Source organism: Odocoileus virginianus, chromosome 33 (genome assembly GCF_023699985.2).
Source record: "Odocoileus virginianus isolate 20LAN1187 ecotype Illinois chromosome 33, Ovbor_1.2, whole genome shotgun sequence".
Classification (NCBI taxonomy): domain Eukaryota; kingdom Metazoa; phylum Chordata; class Mammalia; order Artiodactyla; family Cervidae; genus Odocoileus; species Odocoileus virginianus.
The window spans coordinates 17,537,685-17,565,534 of NC_069706.1; the positions used below are offsets into that span (position 1 = coordinate 17,537,685).

General features: G+C 39.1%; 1 protein-coding gene across 3 annotated transcripts; it reads left to right on the top strand.

Moving 5' to 3' along the window:
• The first annotated feature begins 639 nt into the window (after positions 1-639).
• LOC110152618 (transport and Golgi organization protein 1 homolog) lies at positions 640-27,850 on the top strand. Of its 3 annotated transcripts, none has more exons than XM_020916407.2 (18): positions 640-1,071; positions 3,763-3,894; positions 9,025-9,046; positions 10,840-10,928; positions 11,190-11,267; positions 11,359-11,469; positions 12,150-12,221; positions 12,371-12,469; positions 19,987-20,059; positions 20,208-20,346; positions 21,681-21,782; positions 22,417-22,477; positions 22,580-22,615; positions 22,693-22,760; positions 22,883-22,977; positions 24,042-24,112; positions 25,976-26,138; positions 27,686-27,850. In XM_020916407.2, exons 1-18 carry the CDS (start codon positions 1,006-1,008, stop codon positions 27,697-27,699), a joined length of 1,491 nt encoding a protein of 496 aa, XP_020772066.2. In that variant the 5' UTR covers positions 640-1,005; the 3' UTR covers positions 27,700-27,850. The 3 variants fall into 3 exon arrangements, with proteins under 3 accessions (XP_020772066.2, XP_070316832.1, XP_070316831.1); XM_070460731.1 differs by lacking the exon at positions 640-1,071 and adding an exon at positions 1,761-1,857; XM_070460730.1 differs by lacking the exon at positions 640-1,071 and adding an exon at positions 2,604-2,708.

The following is a 27,850-nucleotide window of genomic DNA, read 5'->3' on the forward strand; positions in this document are numbered from 1 at the left end:
ATGATTAAAATGTCTGGTCACTAAGTTGTATCCGACTCTTTTGCAACCCCATGGACTGTAGCCCACCAGGCTCCTCTGTGCGTGGGATTTCCCAGGCAAGAATACTGGAGTGGGAATACTGGAGTGGGATGCCATTTCCTCCTCTAGGAGATCCTCCCAACCCAGGGGTGGAACCTATGTCTCCTGCACTGACAGGCAGATTCTTTACCACTGAGCCACCAGGGAAACCATCATGATTAAAACGATTTACTTAATAGAAGATCTTAATAGATCTTCTACACCTTACAGATTTCCTGTGTGCACGTTGTATAACTTTCTGACGGAGGGGTGGGAAAACTACCCACGCTGCTTGTGTATTTGATCATTCTTGTATTTCTGTCATTAATTGATTTATACAGTTTTACGCCACTGCCCATGGGAAAACCTGGGAGTTCTCAAAGGAAGCCCAGAAGTGGGGGACAAGGAACCTGGATTCAAGAGGACGAGAAATCATAAGGTCGGAAACGGTTCCAGAGGACCAGGGTGAAATGGCGTTTGAGGCATCAGCAGATAGGGGAGGGGCATTCTAAAACCGGGGTCGCGAGGGATGTTACTATGACGAATCAGAGGCTAAGGCAAGGGATTGGCTGAGACAAAGTTTAAAGCATCCCTGTTGCTATAGCATCATTCAAAGCGGAGAAGACGTGGAGGGAGACGGAGCCCCATCGTCCACTCCAACTGCTCCTACGGTTCCACTTGAGCTGGTTTTTGTTGCCTCCTGACTTGCTGACCTTCTGGCCTACCGACCTGTCCGGAACCCTCCCTTCTCCCCTCTGGGACTTGCTTGATCCCCTGCTACTTTTTCCGGAGCCCCTTCTACTCCTCCCAGGAGGCCTCACCTCCTTCCTGCCACACCCCCTCCCCAAGCCCCTCCCCAATTCCAAATCCAACCTCTCTCCACCCCTCCCCACACCTCCCACCCTACCTCTTAGCGGGCAACCTCAGAGCCCCTGAGAGGACCAGGGTATGGAGGTGAAGAGACTGCTCTTCTGGGTCCTCCTACTCAGGTCTCCGCTTTACCCAAAGATGCATGTGAGTAGCACCAAACACCAGTGGCTTCTTCCTTTTTATTGGGCTTACTTAAATAACTGATTTTTTCATGGCACGCTCAATGGGAACTCAGTTCTTCGTGAAGACCAAGGTCCTCAGGGCAGGTTTCTTGACCAGCCGGAACCAGCTCTCGCCGCTGCTGTTCTCATCGTTGTCCTGGCCCTGTCGCTGCTGCCTGTATCAAACACAGCAGGGTTGACAGGATGAAACCTGAAATAGTAACTTGATTTAGTAAATGAAGGAAGTGGGAATGTACTAAAAGTTGTTGGGTCGTATATCAAAAATGGATGAATTGTATGATATATGAATTATGTCTCAATAGTGTTTTGGTTTGTTTGTTTTTGTTTTTTTTTTAAGTAAGGAACTCTTATTTATTAGGAGTCCTGGGCTCAAAATTAGACTGGCTCCTGGAAAGCTTGTCAAGATCCTGCTTCAAGCTACACAGGTGCAGGGTCCTCCTCTATGAAGTGTGTTTTCCTGTAAGCACACCCTTCCTATTCATGAAGTTTGGCAGCCCTGCGAACAGTGGTATTTAAGCTTTGGTTTGGTACTAGTCTGCTAAAAAGGGAAATGCCATTTGTGCTCTGTGCTTTCTGGTTTGTTGACTTTTATCAGCTTCTGAGGCATCCCTTTCCTTGTGCTTCTGAATATTGCCTTCAGGGGCTCTGCCCAGCCAGATTGATGGGAACCCTGAGAGCCCAGTCGTGTGGCTGCATCCTGCTGGGATGTTCAGACTGGGGAAAGCCTTAGGAGTGACATAACCTGGAGGTGAATGAGACATTGTCCTTCCTGTAATGAAGTGTCTGTGTACAGAGTGCTGATTTACCAAAAACAGAAAGGTTCTTCAAGTCCTTAGAATTGTTCAGATATAAAGAAACGCCAGGTTCACCATACTATGAAAGTTTTCACTGCCATAAACATGTTCCTCCACACCCAGGAAAGAAAGATTAAAACTGAGAACACCCCAAAGAGATAAATGGATTTGTTCTCTTTGGCATGCACCAGGTTCTGAGGGATCTGGAAAGGCCCAGTGCCTGGGACAACCTTTGCATAGAGTCATGCCACATGAATACCTCCACCTGTTTCTTTTGAGCCTACAAGGGAAGAAATGTCTACATAATCTTTGTTGGAATTTTTTTTCCCTCAAAGGGATTGAGACTGTATTCTCATAGATTAGTTAAGTCCTCTTTCCACTACCTCATCTATGGGCACTCGGATAAGGCAACTTGCCTTGCATTTCCCACCTCCACTCTTGTTTGTGGCCACTGACTGTGATAACCTCAGTTTATTGACCCCACGGGATCAATTCTAGGTAGGAGTCAGCTGCTGGTGTCAGCATTTAGACAGTTGCCATGCAGAACAAGAGTGCCCAGGCCTGAGGATGTTTCACCAGTTACTGACCAGATGGTGTTTGCCTTCTGTGTGCATTTGATCTGTGTTTAACCTTTGTGCTGAGAGCCCCATTTCCCTCTCACAGTGTCTACTCAAAGACAGTGTATGATTCCCAACAGCACACATTTTACTGACCTCAGTCATGAGGGTTGACACTGAAAATGCTGTTGATTTCAGAAGCTACTTTCTAGAGTAGAGGGATTTTATTTGTACAAAACTGAAACTTGGTATGTAGATTACTATGAATCACAGTGAGTTTCTTTTCTCCTAAAATACTTACATCGCTAGATTTTGGAAGAAAATATGCTTTCCTCTTGTTTTTATTATTCAGACACATTGATTTTTTTATAATAATTTTCATGGTTGCTATTAATTGTTTAGGTGCAATGCTATAAAAGTTGAAAGTGAATTCCTTTTATGGACTGTTTGGAATTGTATTTTTAGCTAAATTCAATTCTTATCATTTTAATCATAATATATGAGATGATGCTGTTGTACAAATCATTATGTACTCAGAAGTCTGACATTATGTGCTCTTGTTCAGAATCAAAGTGCACTTAAAAAAAACTCAATGTTTTTAGAAACTTGGGCTAAATAGAAATTTTTAATTAATTTTGGTTGAGAAAATAATTAGTTTTATTGCACCAGAAGCTGCCCATCTTTGTCACTTATTTCCATATTGATAAATATGTCTGTATTATTCTCATTTATATGTTTAACATACATTTTTATTCTTATATTTCCCATCCTTCTATACATTTTGGAGTTATTTTAGGAAACGTTCAGTAGGAGTTTTTCCAGGTACTTCATTGAGATACAACAGAAGATGTAGATTTCTCATCCACTCTGTTTGCATTCACTTATTTTTCAATTTTAAGATGTCTTCTACATTCATAAGTTAATTTCTGTTAACTATTTTTAAATGTTTGTTAGCAAAATAAAATCTCTGTTTGTGTATCAGACTTTTTTTCTACAGCTCAAGTGTGGAATAATTTACCTATGATAGCGAGTACCTCTTCAGCGAGTACAGTCTGTTGATATTTGACATGTGTGTGCAGCAATAAAACCATTACTACATTAAGATTGTAAACACACCCACACTCCCAAAAGTTTCCTCCTGCTCCTTTAGAATCCTGCTGTTCCCTGTCTCCTCCATGAGGATATGTAAGAGGGATGTAGGGGCCTCTTGGAGGTTAGTTTATGTTTTCTAAAGTTGATTCTTTGTGATGGATATTCTGTAATTGTCTTCAAGTTTCCTCATCATCTCAAATATTATTTCAGCTGGTGCATATTCTGCCTGACCATTTCCATCTTGTGCCTGATGCTTATGAAATTCTTTGGAAGCTTACCATGATTACTGCCTCCTTGGGAATTTCTGCATTTGTTGTTTTCTTCTGGAGGACTATCCTTGCTGTGAGTATTACTAAAGCATATTACTAAAGCACCTTATAGATATGCTTTTAATCATCCATGATGGGAATTTTTATAGTCACAGACATTTTATTTGCATTCAGTTCTACAAATGTCCCTCCAAGCAGCGCTTTCACTGAATCCCACAAATTTTAATGTCTTGGATTTATTTTCAGTTAGATTGACATCTTTTCAAATTTCTGTTGAGATGTTCTCCTTGACCCATGTTTTCTTTAGAAGTATGTTGTTTAAATGCCATTTTTCATGTGATTTTCCAGTTGTCTTTCTATTACTGATTTCTACTTCAGATCCATTGTGATCTGAGAATATCCTTTCTGTGCCATTGTTTTCAATTTGTTAAGTGTTTCATGGCTCCCAATTATGGTCCTAGTGAATGCTCTGTAAGAGTTTGAGAAGAATGTGTATTCTGCTGTCACTGGTTGAAGTCTTCTGTAGATGTCATTCGACCCAGCTGATTGATAATGTTGTTCAGTTCAAGTGTATTCTTATTGAATTTTTATATTCTGGATCTGTCAATGACTGATAAAATGTTTGATTTCTAACTCTAATGATGAGTTCATCTATTTATCCTAGAAATTCTGTCAATTTTTGTTAACTGTTGTTAACACATACTTATGAAGTATTGCTATGTCGTCTTGCAGAATTGACCTCTTTATCATTAAAGTAATGCCCTTCATTATCTCTGACAATTTTCTTTACTCCAGAGTGTGCTTTGAAGGCTAATTTCAGTGTTTGCAGAAGTCTAGGTTGATGATTCTTTCCTTTCAACACTTTTAATATATTTCATTCCACTATCTTCTTGATTCCATGGTTCCTGAATAGAAGTCTGATGTATTTCTCTTTGCCCTCCGTGGGTATGGTGTTATTATTACCCAAATGCCCTTCACACCTGGCTTCTATGTAAGTTTTTCTTTCTCTTATATGTTATATAAATTTATAAACAACATATAAATATATATGTATGTATTCATTCCCACATGGAAATCTGTGAGCATCCTGAATCTGTGGCTCAGTGATTATCCTTATTATCATTATTTTAGAAGTTCTTGGTCATTACTGTTTCAAATGTTTTTTGCTTTTCCTACTGGTATTGCTATTATGTTCAGGTTATATCCTTTGTAATTGTCCCACTGTCTTCAATCATTTGTGCTTTATTATTAGTTTATTTGCATCTGTTTAAGTTTCTACTGACTTTTTTTAAGTTCATTGATTCTTTCTCAGCTATGTTGAGTTTTTTAATTAACCCATCAAACGTGTTCCTCATTTCTGTTATAGTGTTCTTAATTCCTCAGTTTTCCTTTGGATCCTTTTTCCTCATCTATTCTTGCATATTGTCCACTTTGTACCATTGGATCCATTACCGTGTTAATCACAATGGTTTTAAATCCCCAGAGTTAATGATTTAATTGTCTCTTCCATATTAAGTGTGATTCAAATATTTGCACTTTGAGTTCAAGCTGTATGATTTCTTCCTTTAGTATGCCTTGTCAGGATTTGTTGCCAGCTCCATATTGTGCCCTGTTGTGGTGGAACTGAGGCATTATATGTAGGCCTTTAATGTAAGATTTTATATTTATCAGGCTAGAGGGTAGGCTGAGTTTAATATAGATGAGACAGGAAGGAGAGAGAGAGAACGCTGGAATTGGGCATTTCCCTTTGCCGATGTCACCTTGTCTTTGGGCCAAACTTAGGCTCTAGTAAAACTGTTTCTCTTGAGGACTTGACTTCCTTTACTGAGGGATAGTTGATGTACAATATTATGCAAGTTTCAGGTGAACAGCATAGAGATTCACAATTTTTAAATGGTACACTCCTTCATTTATAAGTACTATCAAAACTATTATAAAAGATCTTTAGTCAGTGTTTTTTATGTTTCTCCCCTGGCCACAGTGTACATTCTCCTTGATGAAATTACTGTGTGTGCACATCACAAGGAGTGGGGAGTTATATTTCACATCTTGAAGAACTGAACATCTACATAGTCATGCAGATTTCATCCTCTAAGGAAAATATTTCCATATGGATTTATTGAAATGTATTTTCCTTTTTCTAGAATAATGCAATCCTCTTTCATTCTGTCACTCAAATAGTTCCAGCTTTGGACATTGGGTCACTTTCAGGTGGTTCCCGTGTTCTGTGAGAAATGCCTTTGGTATTTTGATAAGGGATTGCTTTGATTATATAGATTGCCCTGGGTAGTAGGGTCATTTTAACAATATCAATTCTTCCAATCCCTGAACACAGTATACCTTTCTATGTCTGATTTCTTTCATCAGTCTCATAGATTTCTGAGAACAGGTTTTTTTAAACTCATAGGTTTCTGAACACAGATTTTTTTTTAATACAACTGTAAAAGAGATTGTATCCTTAATTTCTTTTTTTGATAGTTGATTGTTATATAGAAAACCAACAGATTTTTGTATATTAATTGTGCATTCTGCAAATTTACAAAATTTATTAATGAACTCAAGTTGTTTTTTTGTGGTATCTCTAGGATTTTCTGTGTACAGTATCATGTTATCTGCAAATAGTGACAGTTTTACTTCTTCCTTTCCAATTTGGATTGCTTTTTTCTTTTTCTTCTCCGATTATTCTTGCTGATTTCCAAAACTATGTTGAATAAAAGTGATGAGTGAATGTCCTTTTCTTGTTCCTGATCTTAGAGGAAATTCTTTCAGTGTTTCACTATTGAATATGATATAAGCTGTGGGTTTGTCATGGATGGACTTTATTATGCTGAGGTAGTTTATATATATATATATATATATATATATATATATATAAATATGTGCTAAAATTTTCTCCATCTATTGATGTGATCATATGAATTTCATTCTTCAATTTGTGAATGTGTTGTATTACACTGATTGATTTGTGGATATTGAACCATCCTTGCATCCCTGAAATCAGTCCCATATCACAATGTATGATCCTTTTAATATACTGTTGGATTTGGTTTGTGAGTATATTGTCGAGGATTTTTGCATGTTTGTTCTTCAGTAATATTGGCCTATAATTTCCTTTTTTGTTTGACATTTTGTCTATTTAAAAATAGAAAAGAGTTCAGTGTTTATTTTTAAATGACTGTTTTCCCTTTCTCATGCCAACAGCATGTGGAGATTATTCCCCCAATATTTACACATCCTTTAGGATTCCGAAGATAAAACTGATGAAAGATAGGGGATCCCCTATCACTGGGCAATCTGGAATTATTAAATTTCATGCTTGTCCACACAGAGCCCCCAGGACTTCATCCATTAGAGTATAGTTTTCTCTCCCATGACGTTCCGTTCTGTAGAGAATTCTGACCTTGGGCCTCTGCTCCAGTAACTGATGATTGCCTGTATCTGCAAGTCTGTTTTTCTAATTCTCTAGCAAGAGTTTGCCTTGTGACTTCAGTTCTCTGAGTGATCTATGAAGAGTTTTGATTTTTTCCAGTTTTCTGGCTTTTGTCTTTGGATGAGTGACAATTTCCAAGTCCTTACAAGTTGGACCAGAATCCAGGAGTCTAGCTCTCCTCTTTATTTCCTTTTAGAGTATAAACTTTAATAGAAATTAGCTTTGAAGTGACAATGCTTTGCAAAATACTCTAATCTTTTTACTCAAGAACTCAGTGAGCAAGATAAGTATATTCTCATTGGAAATATAACAGTCTATAAACTGTTCTCTTCATGATGAAAACATAAATATCGAGTATTTGGTGACCCCATCCTTCTTTTCACATGCCCCTGCCTGGGGGATTAGTTGACAAAGGACAGTAAAGCTCACTGTTTTCTTGTGCAATGTGTAAAGTTAATGATATTTTAATATCTTGGTAAATCTTGGTGCTAGCCTCAGAAAGCTTTCAGTCTCAATCTGAATATTGCTTATGGTTTTCAATGAGGAACTATGTTTTACGGTGAAGAAAATGTATCTTTGCATAATATTAAAATGAAACTCTGCCTGGATTTGATTGAGCTAAAATTCCTCAGGTTAGAATTCATATATGGGAAGCACAATTTTCCTTTCTTGAAATGTGAATTGTCCTTTCTTTTGTTGCTTGTGCTTTTCCTCTAGCCATCTCCCACCTTCTTTCTCGTAGATTACCCTCTGTGTTCATGGGTCTGGAAAATTCAAACCATGATTTGTTTCACTGTTTATCAGTTCAGCAAATAGCCAACTCCCTGAAAGATTTCAGAAAAGCTTCTAGTGGGTGAAGAGGCATATCTCAGCATGAAGATCTTGCCTTTTCCTTTTGGAAGCTTTTAAAATAATCCCAGACTCTGAACTGCAATGTACATATTGCATTTAAGAAAATAAATAATAATGCTTTAGTCTATTTATAACATTGTGTTATTAAAAATAAATGGATTGATTATCAAAACAAAATACATTGCATTATCAAAATTAAATAGATAGGTGTTCATTTAATAGAATGCAAAAGATCTTTTGGTCAAAAATAAGTTATTTACCTTTGTGTTCCTTCTCAGAAATTATGTAGGAAGTAGCCTGACTTAAATAGTAAATTCTAATTTTTTTTGTTATTTTTAATCATATAGGTCATTATCCTGAATCAAAATGATTATTATAATTTTTGGATTATTATTTTGATATTTTATCAGGAACTATTTGTTGTTGTTCAGTCACTCAGTCATGTCCAGTTCTTTGCAGCCCCATGGACTGCAGCACATCAGGCTTCCCTGTCCTTCACCATCTCCCTGTTCTTGCTCAAACTCGTGTCCATTGAGTGAGTGATACCATCCAAACATCTTGTCCTCTGTCGTTGCCTTCTCCTCCTGCCTTCAATCTTTCCCAGCATCAGGGTCTTTTCTAATGAGTCAACTCTTTGCATCAAGTGGGCTAATTACTGAAGCTATAGATTGTTAAAATAATATGTTTTGCACTGGGAAGACCCAGAGGGATCGGGTGGAGAGGGAGGTGGGAGGGGGGACCGGGATGGGGAATACATGTAAATCCATGGCTAATTCATTTCAATGTATGACAAAAACTACTGTAATGATGTAAAGTAATTAGCCTCCAACTAATAAAAATAAATGGAAAAAAAAAGAAAAAAAAAGAAAAAAAAATAATATGTTTTGATATCAACTTTAACTTTGTTTCTTCCTTCCCTAGGTAAAGCCCCCAGTATATCAAGGTAAGAGTTTAAGCTTTAGATTCCTTTCTGATATTTTCTCAGTACTTGTTTGATGTTAGTTTCAATTCAGCTAGAAGTAAATACAGTGACTTTTTGTATTTGTCTAATTGACTTCTATAAGTATAATTTTTTAATTTATTTTTTTAATTAGAGGATAATTACTTTATAATATTGTGATGGTTACTCTTGAAAAATTTCTTGCTCCTGGGTTGAAGTCTAATGTTATTGTAGAGGGAAGTGCCACCCATTGAGATAAAAAAAAAAAAAAAAAAAAACACTAGGAAAAGATCACAGGGGTGGGGAGTGGGGAGAATAGGATGGATTTAGTTTTGCATATAAATGTTTAGGAAGCAAGGGATGATGAGACTGAAGTTTGGAATGAGTACCTGTCATGACCTGGTTCTTGGTGAAAGGTAAAGATGATGACACAATACTGAAGAAGCTTCAAGTTTAAGGAAGAATGCAGATATTGCCAGGCATTTTGTGTCACAACAAAGGATGAAGCCGTGGGTTATGAGTCTGAAGTGGAGGAAAACATTCATGCCACTGGAGAATGAGTGGAAAGGAACATGATGCAAAATAGGGACAGTGAATTCGGTGTGGGCTTTATAGATAGTGGTGATTATGCGGGCTTCTCAGTTGAGAGCAGGGTGGCTGCTGGCACGTGGTAGGCCCTCAGAGGTCGGTGTTCATCACAGTGCGGGAAGCAGTGCTGGCAGGAATAACAGTGATCTCCGCATCCGAGCTTTCACCTTGGGCAGACAGAAGATAAGCTTGCACTGTGTGGTCAGATGCGGGAATGAAATGTCTGTTGGGGGAGTCTGGAATTGCAGGCTGTGTTCTTGAGCTTGACACATGTGAAAGTGAAAGTGCTAGTCACTCAGTCGTGTCCAACTCTTAGCAATGCCATGGACTCTAACCCCCCAGGCTCCTCTGTCCATAGGATTCTCCAGGCAAGAATACTGGAGTGGCTTGCCATTCCCTTCTCCAGGGGATCTTCCCAACCCAGGGATGGAACCTGGCTCTCCTGCATTGCAGGCAGATTCTTTACTGTCTCAGCCACCAGGGGCTTCATACATGTGTATACACCTGTAATTGGGTGCTTTACCCATTCTGTCTTCCTGAAAAGCGATGGTAACATTCTCCATCCTGGGGACGAAAATGCCATTTTTTAGGGACTGCGAGTTTTCCTGGTCCTCTAGCACCAAGTTAGTGAAGCCCACATTGCATGCAAGTGTGTTCAGTTCCAAAGAGAAAGGCAATCTGCAGGGCATCAGGAAGACATTGGAAGTCTTTCAAGAGCCTATCAGTCAACATTTTGAATTTGCCTTCTGTGGAACTGCAAATAGGGCCTGGATGTGGGTTGAATCTGGATGAAATAAGGAGTTTCTTTTTCTTATAGCAACATTTATATTCACCTTAGTAATTGGAGGCAAGAATTTTCAGTTAACAGGATGTTTGCTTTTCCAACTTCATCTTTGGTGACAGAACAGCTAGTTGAAGTGACTGAATTTTCTGAGAATGGTACTTATAGATGGGGAAGAATTTAGAAGTCGATTTAATGTTTTTATTCATCTTTGAAAGCATTTTACATAGGAATCTCATTGAACTAATGTTTCTTATGTTTTAAATTCTGCTAGCTAAACTTTGCTTGTTTTAGACATAATAGTAAATAAAAAAGTTATATGAAGAGAAAAGAAAAAGATAATATATGTCTGCTGCTTACACTGAGATAATTCCATTTTAACTGAGTTTTTCTACTAAATCTTAGAAACTGTTTTATCTATCTTTAGTTACCTTGCAGCAAATATCAGCGAAAATCAATAATTTTGTGAAGGAAAACAGACAACTTGCAGAAAATATATCCATTATGGAACAGAAGGTATCATTTCCTTTTGTTATTTTTCATGATTTTACCTTCAACTTCTTCCACCTCTGAGAGTTCAGTTATTTTTCTCTGTTTTATTTCATCCTACTCTCCTATTTCTTATGTTCCATAAGCAGTCCAGGTTCATAGCAAGCTCCATAGTTGTAAAGCACTGTTTTCTGTATTTGTGGAAGGACCCACAATGAAAAGACAGGTTTGGCTGGCCCTGTAATCAATATTTGTAATGTTGATTTCCTTTTGCACATATTTGCATAGATCAATGACTCAAAGAAACGTCTTCAAGAAACTAGGAGACAAAATAAGATGCTCTCTCATGAAGCACTAAAATTTAAGGTAATAATCCCGTCTCTACCTGGGATTACATTCTGAAAACAGAAGTAAAAGTAATGAGTAATTATTACTGATTCAATTTGTTTTGTTACAGGATAACATCAAAACAATTGAGAGGGCTAATGAATATCTGAATGACCTCCTTCAAAGTTCTCATGCTAGGTTGCGGTCTGTGACCAGTCAGAATGTCAAGACACCCAACTTGGTAAGAATTTGGCTGCTGAGTTTATCACAGTTAGACTTTTGAGGCTTTCTGTGCATTGGGTGAATTGAGGGCTCCATCTTCTCTTACTACTCACCACTGTAGATTGTGGGTGTTTGGGAGCTGAACCTCCTTCCGAACAATGGTCTGGAATATCACTTACTCATATCTCCATGACTTTTCCAGTTTCAGAGACTCGGAAGTTTTTTTATTTTCCAAGTTTTCTCACTATTTGGCACTGCCTTCACATAGACAATCCCAGGAAATATATGAGAGGTGAAGGAAAATATCTAGCCAAGTTGTATGGGCCCTATCCTCCTTTATGCTGAACAAAGAATTTTCAATGTGAATTTGGGAACATTTTCTTTATTTTCCATCAAGAACACCCACTGATGAGCTCTTTGACATGGACAATTTTCCACCCTTGTCATCCAGTCATCTCTGTTGTTATTCAGTGAGCAAGATTTTTATGAAGCTATGAAATACTTGTGCCTTAATGGCTTTCTTTGTTCTGCATTTCTTTATGGGCTGGACATTTTTCCTGGGCCCACCCTGGATCTACTCTCAAATGAAACTTAGGGATCACCCTGTGATGTGCTTGTTTGATATGACCACTTTTCAGCATATCACTGAGTGTATCCACTAGAATCTCAGTACATTTTTTGTTTCTATCCTATGTGCAGATACAGGAAAAAGAAAATTCTGCAAAGAACATGAAAGATGCTCTTTTAGCGAACACCTCAGCAATTTCAGAGGTAAACTACCTATATTTGCTGCAGGATTTCCACTGTATACATTAGTTTTTACAAAGGACAAATTTTCACATCTTAGAAGCTTAAAATGATATCTGCTTGGAATTGTTTTTCTTGGGAATTAAGTCATTGATGAGAATGTTTTGCTTCAGTTTGAAAGTGCCTTTAATGAAGCTTGTGTCAAGGAAGTGGAAGTGAAACCTGAAGAACTGCGTGAACAGAATATTCAGCTCAACACTGAGAAGAATCAGGTAACAAGTTTTACTCTCATTGACTGTTTAATTCAGAGAACTGGAAAATGGTTACTTCCCTTTCAATTTTTTAAAAAATTCTATATTGGAATATAACTGACTGAAAATGTGTTAGTTTCAGATGTACAGTAAAATGATTTGGTTATACATACACATGCAACCTTTTTTCAGATTTTTTCCCATATAGGTTATTACCAAATATTGAGTAGATTTCCCCATGCTGTATAGTAGATCCTTGTTCATTATCTATTTGAAATACAGTAGTGTGTATCTATTTAATCTTAAATTCCTAATTAATCCCCCTACCATTCTTCTTTGGTAACCATAAGTTTATCTTTTATGTCTGTGAATCTGTTTCTGGCTTATAAATAAGTTTATATGTATCATTCTTTTAGATTCCACATATAAGTGATATCATATATTTGTCTTTCTCTGTCTGACTTACCTCATTTAGTATGATAATCTCTAGGTCCATCCATGTTGCTGCAAATGGCATGTTTTGCCAAAAGTTTTTACTTTCATTTTAAATTCAATGGATTCAAACAAAATAAACCACTCATGACACACAAATAAAGTTTCAATTTTCTATAGAAGATTAGTTTACCTAATTTCAATATACAGTCATTAAAAGATAGGAAATAGAAACATCAGAGAAAAGTAATAGCACACACATCACCAAGTTGGACTGACCTACATCCAGACTTGAGCAGCATTGGAAAGTCCCTCGTTAATATCAATTTGAAGTGTGAGTGTGTGTGCTAAGCTGCTTCAGTCATGTCCGACTCCTTGAGATTCCATGGACTGTAGCCCACCAGGCTCCTCTGTCCAAGGGATTCTCAACCCAGGGATAGAACCCACATCTTTTCATCTCCGCTTGTGACTCAGCTGGTAAAGAAACTGCCTGCAGTGTGGGAGACCTGGGTTTGATCCCTGGGTTGGGAAGATCCCCTGGAGAAGGGAAAAGCTACCCACTCCAGCATTCTGGCCTAGAGAATTCCATGGACTATACAGTCCATGGGGTCACAAAGAGTCAGACGCGACTTAGTGACTTTCACTCACTTACTATTGGAAGATGGGTTCTTTACCAGTAACACCATCTGGGAAGCCCTACAATCTGAAGTCCCCACTGGGAAATGATCCTGGGAGGTGCTCCACCCTAAGAATGAGACTTCAAATTGCAGTATGGCAGGCTCCAGCTTATAATCCCAGGCAGCAAATTGATAACATCATCAGTTTGAATGCAAAAAGGCAGCTCTGGTTTAATTTTTACAATGCTGTTTGTTTGTCCTTGTGAGTTGTAGGATTTCACTAGACCCTGTCAGTTCAGTTCAGTTCAGTCACTCAGTCGTGTCAGATTCTTTGCAACCCCATGGACTGCTGCATGCCAGGTCTCCCTGTCCATCACCAACTCCCGGACCAAACTCCTGTCCATTGAGTCAGTGATGCCATCCAACCATCTCATCCTCTGTTGTCCCCTTCTCCTCCTTCCTTCAATCTTACCCAGCATCAGGGTCTTTTCTAATGAGTCAGTTCTTCACAACAGGTGGCCAGAGTATTGGAGCTTCAGCTTCAACATCAGTCCTTCTAATGAATATTCAGGACTGATTTCCCATAGGATTGACTGGTTTGATTTCCTTGCAGTCCAAGGGACTCTCAAGAGTCTTCTCCAACACCACAGTTCAAAAGCATCAATTCTTCGGCGCTCAGCTTTCTTTAGCGTCCAACTCTCATATCCATACATGACTACTGGAAAAAACCATAGCTTTGACTAGATGGACCTTTGTTGGCAAAATAATGTCTCTGCTTTTTAATATGCAGTCTAGGTTTATTGTAGCTTTTCTTCCAAGGAGAAAGCGTCTTTTAATTTCATGACTGCAGTCACCATCTTCAGTGCTTCTGGAGACCAAGAAAATAAACTGTCACTGTTTCCATTATTTCCCCATCTATTTGCCAGGAAGTGATGGTACTGGGTGCATGATCTTTGATTTTTGAATGTTGAGTTTTAAGCCAGCTTTTTCACTTTCCTCTTTCACTTTCATCAAGAGGCTGTTTAGTTCCTCTTTGCTTTCTCCCCAGATCTTCAAAAAAATACCATTGATAGTTTGATAAGGATTGCATTGAGTCCTGGGTGGTATGGTCATTTTGATAACATTGATTCTTCCAATCTGAAAACATGGTATATCTTTCCATTAGTTTGTGTCATCTTTGAGTTCTTTCATCAGCATCTTACAGTTTTTGGAACGCAATTGTTTTGTCTCCTTAGGTAGGTTTATGTTTAGGTTTTTAATTCTTTTTGATGAGATGTTATATGAGATTGCTTCTTTATTTTCTCTTGCTGTTATTTCATTTTTGCTGTATACCATACAAAAGATTTCTGTGTATATATTTTGTATCCTACAACTTCACCCAGTTCATTGATGAAATCTAGTAGTTTCCTTGTGGCATCGTCAGGATTGTCTATGTATAGTATCATGTCATCTCTAAACAGTGACCATTTTACTTCTTCCTTTCCAATTGGGACTTATTTTCTTTTTCTTCTCTGCTTGCTATGATTATGACTTCCAAAACTATGTTGAATTAAAGTGGACGGGGTGAACATCTTTGTTGTTCCTGATCTTAAAGGAAATGCTTTCTGCTTTTCAACACTGAGGATGATGTTAGCTGTGAGTTTGTCATATATGTTCTCTATTATGTTAAGGTAGATTCCCTCTATTCCCATTTTCTGGAAGGTTGTTTTTTTTTTTTAACAAATTGTGTTGAATTTTGTCACAAGCCTTTTCTCTATCTATTGATGTGGTTATAATGGCTTTTACTTTCAATTTGCTAATCAATCTAGTTGATTTTCAGATATTGAAAACTCCTTGCATTCCTGGGATAAATAAAGATGATCTTTTTAATGTATTTTTGGATTCAGTTTGCTAACATTTTGTTGAGGATTTTGTGTGTGACTATGTTCAAAGTTGATATTGACCTGTAATTTTCTCTTTTGTGGTATCTTTTTCTGCTTTTGGTATCAGGGTGATGGTGGATCACAGAATGAACTTATGAGTTTTCCTTTACCTGAAACTTTGGGAAATAATTTCAGAATGTGTTTAATGTTTGAAAGAATTCACCTATGAAGCCGTGTAGTCCTGGTCTTTGGTTTGTTGATAGTGTTTTAGTAATGGTTTCAATTTCAGTCCTTGTGATTTGTCTTCATATTTCCTGTTTCTTCCTGGTTCATTCTTCAGAGATTGTAGCTTTCTTATAAGAATATATTCCTTTCTTCTGGGTTGTCTGTTTTACTGACATATAGTTGCTTGTAGTAGTCATTTACAATTCTTTATATTTCTTTGATGTCAGTTGTAACTACTTCTTTTCTTTTCATTTCTAACCTGATCGATTCAAGCCCTCTCCTTTTTTTTCTTCATGAGTCTGGCCAAAGGTTTATCAATTTTGTTTATTTTTTTCAAAGGACCAGATCTTAGTTCCTTTGATCTTTTTTATTGTTTTCTTCATCTTTATTGAATTTACTTTTTGCTCAGCTCTTTATGATTTCTTTCCTTCTACTAACATTGGGTTTTGTTTGTTCTTCTTTTTCTAGTTGATTTAGGCACATGGTTAGGTTATTAATTTGAGGTTTTCCTTGTTTCCTGAGGTAAGATTGCATTGCCATAAACTTCCTCTTAGAACTGCTTTTACTGTGCCCCATACATTTTGGATCATCATCTTTTCATTTTCATTTGTCTCTAGGTATTTTTTAATTTTATCTCTGATTTTTTTCTTTTCAGTGACCCTTTGTTTGTTCAGTAGCATATTGCTTAGGCCCCCAAGTGCTTGTTTGTATTTTTTTTCTTGTAGTTGATTTTTTATTTCATGACTTTGCAGTCAGAAAAGATGTTTAATTTGATTTCAATTTTCTTAAATTTACCAAGGCATACTTTCTGGCCCATCATGAGGTCTATTCTAGAGAATGTCCATGTGCACTTGAAAACAATCCATATTCTACTGCTTTCAGATGGAATGTTCTGTAAGTGCTAAGTCCATCTTGTCTAGCATGTCCTTTAATGTCTGTGGTTCTTTATTGATTTTCTGTCTGGATGATCTGTCCGTTCATGTAAGGGGTGTGTTAAAGTCCCCCACTGGCAATGTCTACTGCCAGTGTCTCCTTTTATGGTGTTAGCACTTGCCTTATTTATAGAGGTGCTCCTATTCTGGTTGCATATATATTTACAATTGTTATATCTTCCTCTTTCATTGGTCCCTTGATCATTATGCAGTGTCCTTCTTTTTCTCTTATAATGGTCTTCTTTTTTGTTGTTGTTTTAACTGTCTTCATTTTAAAGTCCAATCTGTCTTATATGAGTATTGCTATTCCAGCTTTCTTTTGATTTCCATTTACGTGGAATACCTTTTTCCATCTTCTCACTTGCAGTCTGTATGTATCCCTAGACCTGAAGTGGGTCTCTTATAGACAGCATATATACAGGCCTTGTTTTTATATCCTTTCTGCCATTCTGTATCCTTTGTCTCAAGCATTTAATCCAGTTACTTTTAAGGTAATTTTTAATAGGTATGTTTTTATTGCCATTTAGTTAATTGCTTTGATTTGTTTCCATAGGTCTTTTTTCTCTCCTTCCTCTTTGTTCTCTTCTATTTTGATTTGATGGCTATCTTTAGTGGGGTTTTTTTATTCCTTTTTCTTTTTTGTGTTTATATCTATTGAAGATTTTTGGTTTACCGTTACCATGAGGTTTTGATATAGCAGTCTGTATAAACACAAGATTGTTTTCAGTTGGTTGTCTCTAAATTTCAAATGCATTTCCAATATCCTGCATTTGTACTCTCTTCTCTTGACTGCTGGGTTTGATATCATATTTGTGTGTGGATAATCTCCTCCCTTTACTATATTGTTGTTTAGTCTCTAAAGTGTATCCAACTCTTTGCAACCCCATGGTCTGCAGCTTCCTTGTCCTTCACTCTCTCCAGGAATTTACTAAAATTCATGTCCACTGTATCAGTGATGCTATCGAAATATGCTTGCCTTTTTTTTTCCATTTATTTTTATTAGTTGAAGGCTAATTACTTTAAAATATTGTAGTGGTTTTTGTCATACATTGACATGAATCAGCCATGGATTTACATATATTCCCCACCCCGATTCCCCCTCCCACCTCCCTCTCCACCCCATTCCTCTGGGTCTTCCCGGTGTACCAGGCCCGATACTTGCCTTTTTTAAAAAAAAAGATATTTAGTTTATATATTTATTTGTCTACTCTGGGTTTTAGTTGCAGCACACAGGATCTTCAGTTTTTGCTTTGGCATTTCCTTGTGGTATGAAGGTCTTTAATTGGAGAATGCAGGATCTAGGTCCCTGACTAGGGATCCACCAAGGCTCCCTGCTTTGAGAACACAGACCTTTTGTTCCTGGACCACCAGGGAATTCCCCTGTATGTTTGCCTTTACCAATAAGTTTTCTCATTCATAATTTTCATGTTTCTGTTGTGGCTTTGTGTTTCCTGTAAGAGAATTTCCTTTAGCATTTGTTAAAGCTGGTTGGGTGCTTAGGGCTAGGGTTAGGGTTAGACAGTTTGATTAATATGTGTCTCTGTGTATTCCTCCTTGAGTTTACCCTCTGTGGCACTCTGTACTTCCTGAATGTGAGTGACTGTTTGCTTTCCCTTGTTAGGAGAGTTTTCACCTATTATCTGTTCAAGAATTTTCTCAGGCTCTTTCTCTCTCTCTGTTCTCTCTCTCCCCCATAATGCAAATGTTGGTGCATTTAATGTTGTCCCAGAGGTCTCTTAGACTGTGTTTATTTCTTTTCATTTTTGCCCTTTTAATCTGCTTCATGGCAGTAATTTCCAACATCCTGTCTTCCAGCTGCTCACTTATCCACTCTACTGCATCATTTATTCTGCTGTTGATTCCTTCTACTGTATTTTTCACTTCAGTTCTTGTATCCTCCAGCACTGTTTTCTGTTCTTTGTTTCTTCTAGCTCTTTGTTAAACATTTCTTGTATCTTCTAGGTCTGTGCTTCCATTATTTTTCTGAGATCTTAGATTGTGTTTACTATCATTACTCTGAATTCTCATTTGGGTAGATTGTTAACCTCCACTTCACTTAGTTGTTCATCTGTGGTTTTAGCTTATGCCTTTGTCTGGAACTAATTCTTCTGCTGTCTCATTTTGTCATCTGACTTTTTGTGCTTGTGGTCTTTTTCCCACAGTTTGCAGGGTTGTACTTCCTCTTGCTTCCTCTTGCAGAAATCTGCCTTCTGTTGGGTGAGGCTGGTCTAGAGACTTGTGCAGGCGTCATGGTGGGAGTGCCTTGTGCCTATCCACTGGTGGGTGGAGCTGGGTCTTCTTCCTTTGGCATGCAGTGCCAAGGCAAGGAGTGTGTTTAGAGATAGCTCTGGGCTCAGAAAGGTTTTAGGCAGCCTGTCTGTTAATGACTGGGGCTGTGTTCCCACCCTGCTGGTTGTTTGGCCTGAGGCGTCCCAACATTGGAGCCTACAGTCTCTTGAGTGGGGCCAGGTCTGGGTGACAAAAGGACAGCCTCAAGGAGAGCTGATGTCAGTGAGTATTTCAAGGAACTTCCATCACCAGTGTCCTTGTCCCCACATTGAGCCATAGCTGCCTCTGCCTCCTGGAGCCCCCTCCAAGACCAGCAGGTAGGTCTGGCCCAGGCTCCTATGACGTCATTGCGTCTTCCCTGGGTCCTATTGCTCATGAGACCTTGATTGCACCTTGCAAGTGTGGAGTGTCTCTTTCCCCTAGTCCTGTGGCCTTTCTGTGATCAAGCCTCACTGACATTCTAAGCCAAAGAGGTTCCTCATCCCAGTGACAGATGCCTAGGCTGGGGAGGCTGACGTGGGTCTCAGAACTGCCACTGCTGTGGGAGAACATCTGTGATATAATTACTTTCCAGATTGAGGGTCACCCACTCCAGTGGCTCAGCTGGTAAGGAATCCGCCTGCCAATGCAGGAGACACAAGAGATGCAGGTTCAATCCCTGGGTCAGGAAGATCCCCTGGAAAAGGAAATGGCAACCCACTCCTGTCTTCTTGCCTGGAAAATTCCATGGACAGAGGGGCTTGGTGGGCTACAGTCCAGGGAGTTGCAAAGAGTTGGACATGACTGAGAATGCATGCAGGCAGGCAGGCATCCGACGGGTATAGCATTTGATTATGTTGTAGTTGCGGCCTTGATGCTGTTTTTTGTAGCTTCTTCTTTGTCTTTGGATGTAGAACTATTTTTTTTGCTAGGTTCCAGTCATTTTTGTCTATGATTGTTCAGCAATTCGTTTTGATTCTGATGTTTTTGTGAGAGGAGGTGACAGCAAAGTCCTTCTCCTCTGCCATCTTACTTCGATATCTTCCTTACCAATTTTTGACTGTGCTGTAATGCGCATAAATCAAATGAATCATTTTAAGTGCACAATCCTCCTGTATTAAGTATACTCACATTGTTGAGTATACTCACATTGTTGATCATTACTTCTTGAATGTTTTTTTTATTTTCATGTCTGTTTAAAGTTACAAGATGCCAATGCTGAATTTAAGGATTCAGAGCTGAGAACCTTGAGAATCAAAAACTGTGAACTTGTAGGTATGTTGTTTGTTGGGAAGAATGCCCCACATAATGGAAATAAGTTTGCTGGGGGGAGGCACAGAATTCTTCTTGCCTTCAGGGTTCTTCCTCACTTTTTTCCCCACCCCAAACAACTTCTCACACAAAGAAAATGCCTTCCTTCCAGAAGGTGAAAAGAACCTGAAAGACATCTGTGATGCACTGAGGTCTGTGAAAGCAGAGAAGGAAATGGAATTAAAAATGCTGAAGAGAAATGAAGCCTTCCTTACTGAATTCTATGAGCAAAGGAAAATGGCTGCAGAAGAGTAAGATGTTCATATGTTCCAAATACTGTTATATAAATGAATGTGTCAACCTATGTAGATAATCACATTTCTTTTAGAATAGGTTCCAGGGTAGTTTTGCCAAATTCATCCAACACATTCCTCCTACCTTGATTTCCATAATCCACATTTTTCTTTCTGTTCTAAGTGATCATCACACATTCTTTCTTACAATTTATTTGGGTAGTAGAGGCATTGTCCCAGTGTCAATTAAATTAATCCCTGATCCCCTCTGGATCCATTTACACTGTCCTTCAAGTTTCAGTCCCAGCACATTGTCTGGCTCTCCCAACCCTACGTCAAGTCACATTTTATTCTGCACTCAATACCTTACCATACAACCACGACACTATAGCTAGTCTAAAGCACTTCCTTAAAGATTGCCTGGGAGGCCAGACAGAAATGCAGGTACCCTTTTCTCTTTAGTATTTTTATCCTTGTTTCTAGAATTTTTGAATTTTGCACATGAGTCCATAGAAGAGTATCAGATTGAAACCCTGTGAACTGGAACCATGAACAAAATAATCTGACAAAAAACACAGCCCATCATCCCTTGTTAAGCCATTGACCTTTACTGTTCTCAATATCAGTGACTCAGTCTTGTGAAAGTAGGTTAATACCCTGAAGTTGTTAGTTTTCCATCTGAAATCTGTCTCCTGGAGATAACACCCTGAGTGTGTGACAGTTCACATCATTTTAATACAGCACTAAGATTTGCTTTTTATTCTTGGATCTTTTTTTTCCTTTGAAAAAGAGGTAGGAATTCCACTCCTGAACCATAGAAATTTTGGATAGTTATTGGAGAGTGTTAATGAAGCCATATCTTCAAAGAGTCTCTTTGGCTGATTGTCAGCATCAAAACACAGCCTGGATAAAGAATCAGGTTTCCCCAGGAAGGCATAAAACTAACTGTGGTCCCCTGCTTCATCATAATGTGTTTACTTGGGATGAGTTGATCAGATATCATTTTCCACATTGAAATAAATTGAGTCTTTACCATCTCAATCGCAAGACTGACCCTGGGAGGGCACCTAGTACATTTTTTTCTATGACTTTATGATGAATTAATAGGAGTAAAGAACTGTAAAGAGAAACTTAGATTGCAGAGAGACTTGCTAGCAGGTCAAAGTTTGGTTTTTCTTTAATCCTAGATGGGGGACTTCAGTTCATTCATCGGATTATGTTGTCAGTCTACGCACAACATGGGGACGTGGGGAGGAACATTTGAAGCTAGACCCTCAGAATTCTGGGAGATAAGGAAGGCAGAATTTCACACTGGCTACTGGACAATATATATATATCTTTTTCCATCTTAGGAAACTGAAAAAGAAGCAATGTGAGTGGATGGAAAGGGAGAATCAGCTGTCCACTGCAGAGGAAAATTTGAAATTAGTTTCAGGAGAAGCACACAATTACAAGTAAGGTTAACTACTAAATACCAGTGGTTCATGAAACTGCTTTTCAGTTTTTGATTTTAACTTTTGTGCAATGTTTGGAACCAATTAGCCCAAAAGTTCAGAAGATATATACATAGAGAATGTATGGGGAAAAGGTAAATATTACAAAGAACAAACAGTTTGTCACTAATCATATACTGATCCCCAAAGCTGGCCAGATTGTATGGAAACTTAGCAGAAGTTACTTGAGAATGACCCTTGTTTTAGGAAGAACTGCATCCACTAATTTAGTAGTGTCACTAATGGACCTAGTTTTTGCAACCCTGGAAATTATGGTAAGAATATAAGTACAAAGAGAATAAAAGCTTTATGATCAGTCACTCATCACACAATAAATTAGAGAAATATTGAAAATGTATGGTAATTATATCAACTCAGAACCCTGTAGGCATTATTTAAAATAATAAATAAGAGAAGAATGTTCACAGTAGGTTTGCTCTTACTTTCACTTTATAATCATGTGAAAAGTGCTTTATATGTATTAATAAATTGCATTTGGAGATAGATATGAGGATAACAGGAACTTGGGCAATTATTAAAATCATGCTCAGTGTTAAGCTTTATGTGATGAAAGCCATTGTATTATAACTCACAGGCAGCAAATTGAACGAATGCAAGAAGAACTGCAGCAGGAGGAGATCAGCTTCAGACACCAGGTGACCTGCCTCCACCCACGTTCCTGAGCACCTCAGGCTGCTTGAGGGGGGGCCTTAGCCTTCCTCATCCTGGAGGGTTTATTGATGTGTTGCCTTTTTCAGATTTCTCTTCTTGAGAAGAAGGCTCAGGACAACCAGGTAAGTGTTTTTCTTTCTTTCTCGCCTTCATTTTGTAGTTGCCACAGCTGAACTTGGGTGTGCTTCTCCTCCCACAGATCAAGGGTCGGATTTTGGAGAGAGAGATGGCAGAGCAGAGCAGGGAAGCCGCGTACTTGAGACACAGGTATGGGATTTCCCGTTCAGTTTGTAAGGGTGTCTTTGAGGTGGTAGGGCTAAGCCATTAGTGTCTAGTCAAGGACTGGTGTTGGAATTCTCACTGAAGTCCATTCCTTTTCTATGTTCAAGATTGGCAATCATTGAAAAGCAGGGACTGCAAGAGAAATACGGGGTGCCGAAACTGGTGCAAGGAAGACCTGGGACGCAGAGACCCCCCGGGAGAGGTAGGGAGCACATTGCGAAGTGCAACAACTTAACTTCTGCTGCAAAACCGCACCGTGTCTTTCTTTCTCCTGCGAGTGATGACTGTGTTGTGTGTTGCCCGGGAACGATAACCAGTGCACACTGAAGACAAGAAGTTGTCTCAAGGAGTGACAGATGTTTTCCTCCAATGCCTCAGTCAGAATGACTTTCTGGGCCTGTGCCCTGTGATTGGTGGAGCTCAGGCCCCACCACTTACTGAGGACCCTCCCCATCCCTTTAGCCCCCAACCTAGGTTCCTCTAACTAAAGAGACAGGCCTGGAGGGCAAGTGGGTCCAAGCTTTCTTCCCCACCTCGAAAATATGGGAGAGAATTTATTATTTTTATTAGCAAAATGGGCATTTATTTACTGTTTTTGGTGGTTCCTTTATTCTGTTTGTTTTATTAATTTACAATGGGTTACGTATTCCACTCAAAAATTAAATTTCTATGTAAGTTTGCTCCTCTAATATCATTGCCATGACATGCACTTTCATTGATGAATCTCCACAGCTTTCATTTTCTCATTACTATAAAATTAGTCTAAGTCTATTTCCCTTTATGAATATTTATATAATACCTGGTCACATATAGAAGACAACTTACACAGAGACAGGAAAATTGAGAAATTCCCCTGTGGCCAAAAATAAGAATTTCTGCTCTTCATGTTGAGGGTTTGTTGATATTCTACATATCCAAGGATATTCTCATTTCAGTTTCTAATCTGAGATTAATTTGGGATTTCCTCAGACGCATATTGGGAAATGGTTGCTTCAGTGTTGATTTCCAGCTAGGTGAGACCTATCCACAGTTGGTTGATTTGTTATGAAAATACATGAACTCTGGCCCTGTGGTCTTCCTCAGAGGTCAAGGTCTTGCTCCCCCTCCTGGGGATCTCTTGAGGCATGGGGGAAACCCTTGGCCTCTGGTAATGGACCTGAGAGTGGAAAAGAGTGTAAGATGGTGGAAGAAGGCATGTAGGATTGTTTTTCTTTCTCAGAATCTATACAAATTGGAATAAACCTTCAATCACTTCTTCTTTATCAGATACAGGACCTGGCATGGCTCCCATGACAAACAGCAATTCTTTCCCTACTAAGGATGTACAAAAGGGCCAGGTAAATGCTGTGGTCATTCATGGTTGTAACTATTTCTGGAAACTTCTTTTTATACAACACCCTTTCTTGACCTCATCTCTAGACTGTGTGGTTGATTGTGCTGTATCTATCATGTCATTTTTACTTGGGTAAGCAAACTCCTCCCCAAGAATCTACAGGCTTCTCTGTTTTCAGCTAGTCACGTTTGGTATCCCTCCCAGAGCCAGCGGAAGCATGGGTTGACAGTGGTCTGTCGCGAGGTCAGGCACACTGGCAGCAGCATTCCTGAGAAGTGTGGCATGTTGGCGTAAGTCCTCCTAGAGGAGGTTGCCATTAGGCTTACCACAGAGACTAAATCTAAAATCACTGCAACTGGTGACTGCAACTGTGAAATTAAGATGCCTGCTCCTTGGAAGAAAAGTTAAGACAAATCGAGACAGTGTCTTAAAAAACAGAGGCATTATGTGGCAAGAAAGGTCCGTATAGTCAAAGTTATTGTTTTTCCAGTAGTCATGTACTGGATGTGAAAGTTGGACAGAAAGGAGGCTGATTAACAAAGAATTGATGCTTTTGAACTGTGGTGTTGGAGAAGACTTTAAGAGTCCCTTGGACAGCAAGGAGATCAAACCAGTCAATCCTAAGGAACTCAACCTTGAATATATTATATATATATATATATATATATATATAATAAATATATATATATATATATAAAATCAGCTCCATACTTAAGTCTCCTGGCACAGTAGAATCCTTCCTGGTCTCCTTTATTTGGGAATGTTACTAGATTACTGAAATGTGATTATTACTATTGTTATTTTGTACCTCTGTGTGTTTTGCGAAAATTGAATGTGCTTGGGTAATATAAACTTCATAATTCACTGCTATCCCATCTCTGTTGGAAAATATGCTAAACAGAATCCTTCTAGTGACACCTAGGTTTAAAAATCTCGATTTTCAGAAATCTTATATTTTTAGTAGAGCATGTACACTAAACAGAGTAGTGGAGAGGAGAAGGTCAATAATAGCCTGCAGGGGTGATTTCCAACAAGTCCTTACATTGTGTTCATGTAAGCAGGTTGTGTTGTGTCCTTTAAGCTGTTATAGCTGAGACCTCTCTCATCTTACATCACAGGATTTATATACCTGAAATCAAAACATGTTTAACTTAGTTCTGTTATTTAGAGTGATCAACTCTTTTTTTTTTTCCCATAGTATGCATTTAATCTGCATCCCATAGGGTGGTTGAAGTACAGAGTCTCCTGTGTATTAAGATAAATGGAACTGGGCCTGTCTGTTTATAGATTTAGGATTCCCTGAAATCTGAAAACAGATGCACGGCTCCCCTGCAGGCCTCCAGGAATTCCCATCTCCCGGGACATCTTTGTGCCCATGGGCAGCACTTCCAAGGAGGCTAGGTCTCCTTTGTCATTAAGAAGCACCGAGGATGAGGGCATGGTCTTGCAGGCAGAGCTTTTACCCAGGAGTAGCTATGATTCCATGTGCAGAGAATGGGCTTTTCATTTCCTTTCATTCTCTCTGTTCTTAGTGTGTTCTTCTGCACACGGAGGCCTTCCTGTCAGGAATTTGCTACTTGATCATTTTGGTATTTCCTCTGTTCATCCTCTGAGACAGGACCCTTGACTTTATACATTTACAGATGCAGGCATTAGCATGTGTTGACAGTGTTTTATACCCTTTTCACCCACACTGTGGGCAGGACCCAGAAAGATGTGTGGAGTTGTCAGGCATTAGGCTGCTCCCTTGGAACCTGGAAGAGGGGAGGGTACCAGGTGCTGGCACCTGCTTCACTGGGTTTCGGCTTTTGTTGATATTGGGGCTCTTGTCTGTCATATCAACATATCTTAAACTTCTGTTCTACAGGTCAGTATGGATGCAAGAGGGCCCTTTCCTTTCCCAGGACCACCCAGCATGCCCTACCCCATGGGCTGCCCTTTATCACCACTCAAGGGCTGTGGGCCTCTCCCACCTCCTCCACCCTGGCGTCCTCTGGGACCCCACCCAGTGCCTCCACATCTTCCAGATGGTAAGATGATCTGAAGGGTATGCTAACTTGTGAAGCATCTTCATCCATTTCTCTGTTGAGTTTTTAGAGGCAATGCAGATATGTATACTGATGGCTCTGTAATGCAAAGACAAACCTGACTGAGGTCTTGGAACATTTATTCCTCAAGTTTCTCAGGTCATACATGTGATGGGCTGGTCGCCCAAACTGAGCTGGGCATCAGGTGTTCCTGCAGAGGAGGAAAGAGGCTTTTTAGAGAATGAGAGAAAGACCAGTTTTGCAGATTCACCTCATACAGAAGCCACTTGTTGGGTTCTGTGAATCATAAGACACATCTCTAATTTCAAGGATTAAAATATTCCTTGAGAGAAACAGAGAGAGAGAGATAAATGATACATAAGTGACCCAGAACTTGTGATCCTCATAACAGAAGCACCAGTTCAAGGCCCTAGAGTGCAAAAGAGGGATCTGTGAGTCACACAGGAATACATAGGATGTTTTAGAAGAAAAAGTAAAAAGTGAAGTGGTGTCACTTAGATGGAACTGGAAGGCCATTCCCAGCAGGGCAAATGGTTTGGGCAGGAACTCTGAGGCAGTAAGATGTCCACACGGGGCCGCTGTGTGTTGAAATGACACAGACCTGGCAATGCATGATCCCCTTCAGATACCACTGTTGCCATAAAGCCCTTAGATAGTCATGTCTCATAAAGGTTATTGTTTCATTGGATTTCTGAAAGTTCTGCTTATGGGTGAAAGAAGGCTCTGGATATCAGGGAAACAGAGATGTTTAACTTGGTTATTTTGTGTGGCTGAAGTTTTTTTTTTTTTTTTTTTTTTTGGTCCAATGATTTGAAAACACAGTCAGGATCTAAATGAGCTGAAGAGCTGCCTTGGCCTTCAGCATAAGGCGGGCTCTTCCCAGGGAATTCAAGGTTGATCCAGAGCCACTCCTGCAGGACCCCTGTCACCACATCCCTGCATCCTCTAGTCCCCACCCTTGTCAGCTTTGCATCTCCCACATTTTCCTCACAGTATACTATACATGATTCTTTGCTTGTATACCTGTTGTTCAGTGCCCAGTGCTCAGTGGGACCTAGACAGAGTGTGAGCTTTTTATCATTAAAACAGGGATAATATTGATTTCTCATGTCATCATGAGAAAGATGAGATCAAGTACATATAGAATTTTGCAGACTGGCTGACACATGTTTGCTCTTGTAGTTTAAAAGAAACTGTCTGCACCCAGAATCATGAAAGATACTCTGGAAAATATGTTAACCTAAGGATATAAGCCCTGAGGCCTAGAGCTTAGCAATCTGTGCTTTAAAAGACAAGGCCAAGACACTCTTTCCCCTGTAAAAATTCAGGCCCTACTAGTTAAAAAAGAAAAGAAGAGAGTGTGTACATTCAGAGACCTGACAGGAGTTGTTTTCATTACGTATAGAGTCGCAGATGCAGGCACACAGTAAAGCATTCATCAGAGATCACAGATGTATTAGAGAAGGCAAAATGCATGTAGGGAAAAATCAGATTATGTTGAAATAAATCCGAATATCTTTCCCTTACAGGAGAACCAGTTTAAATTTGAAGAGACTCTTGAGCCATGGCAGGCAGACTATGGTAATAGGATCCTTAGAGAAGGTGTCAGATCTACATTCTGGCCCGAATGTTTCCCTGCCCCTTCCACTACTGTCTCTCCCATTGTCAGCCCTAATAAACCTTCCACGCTTCTA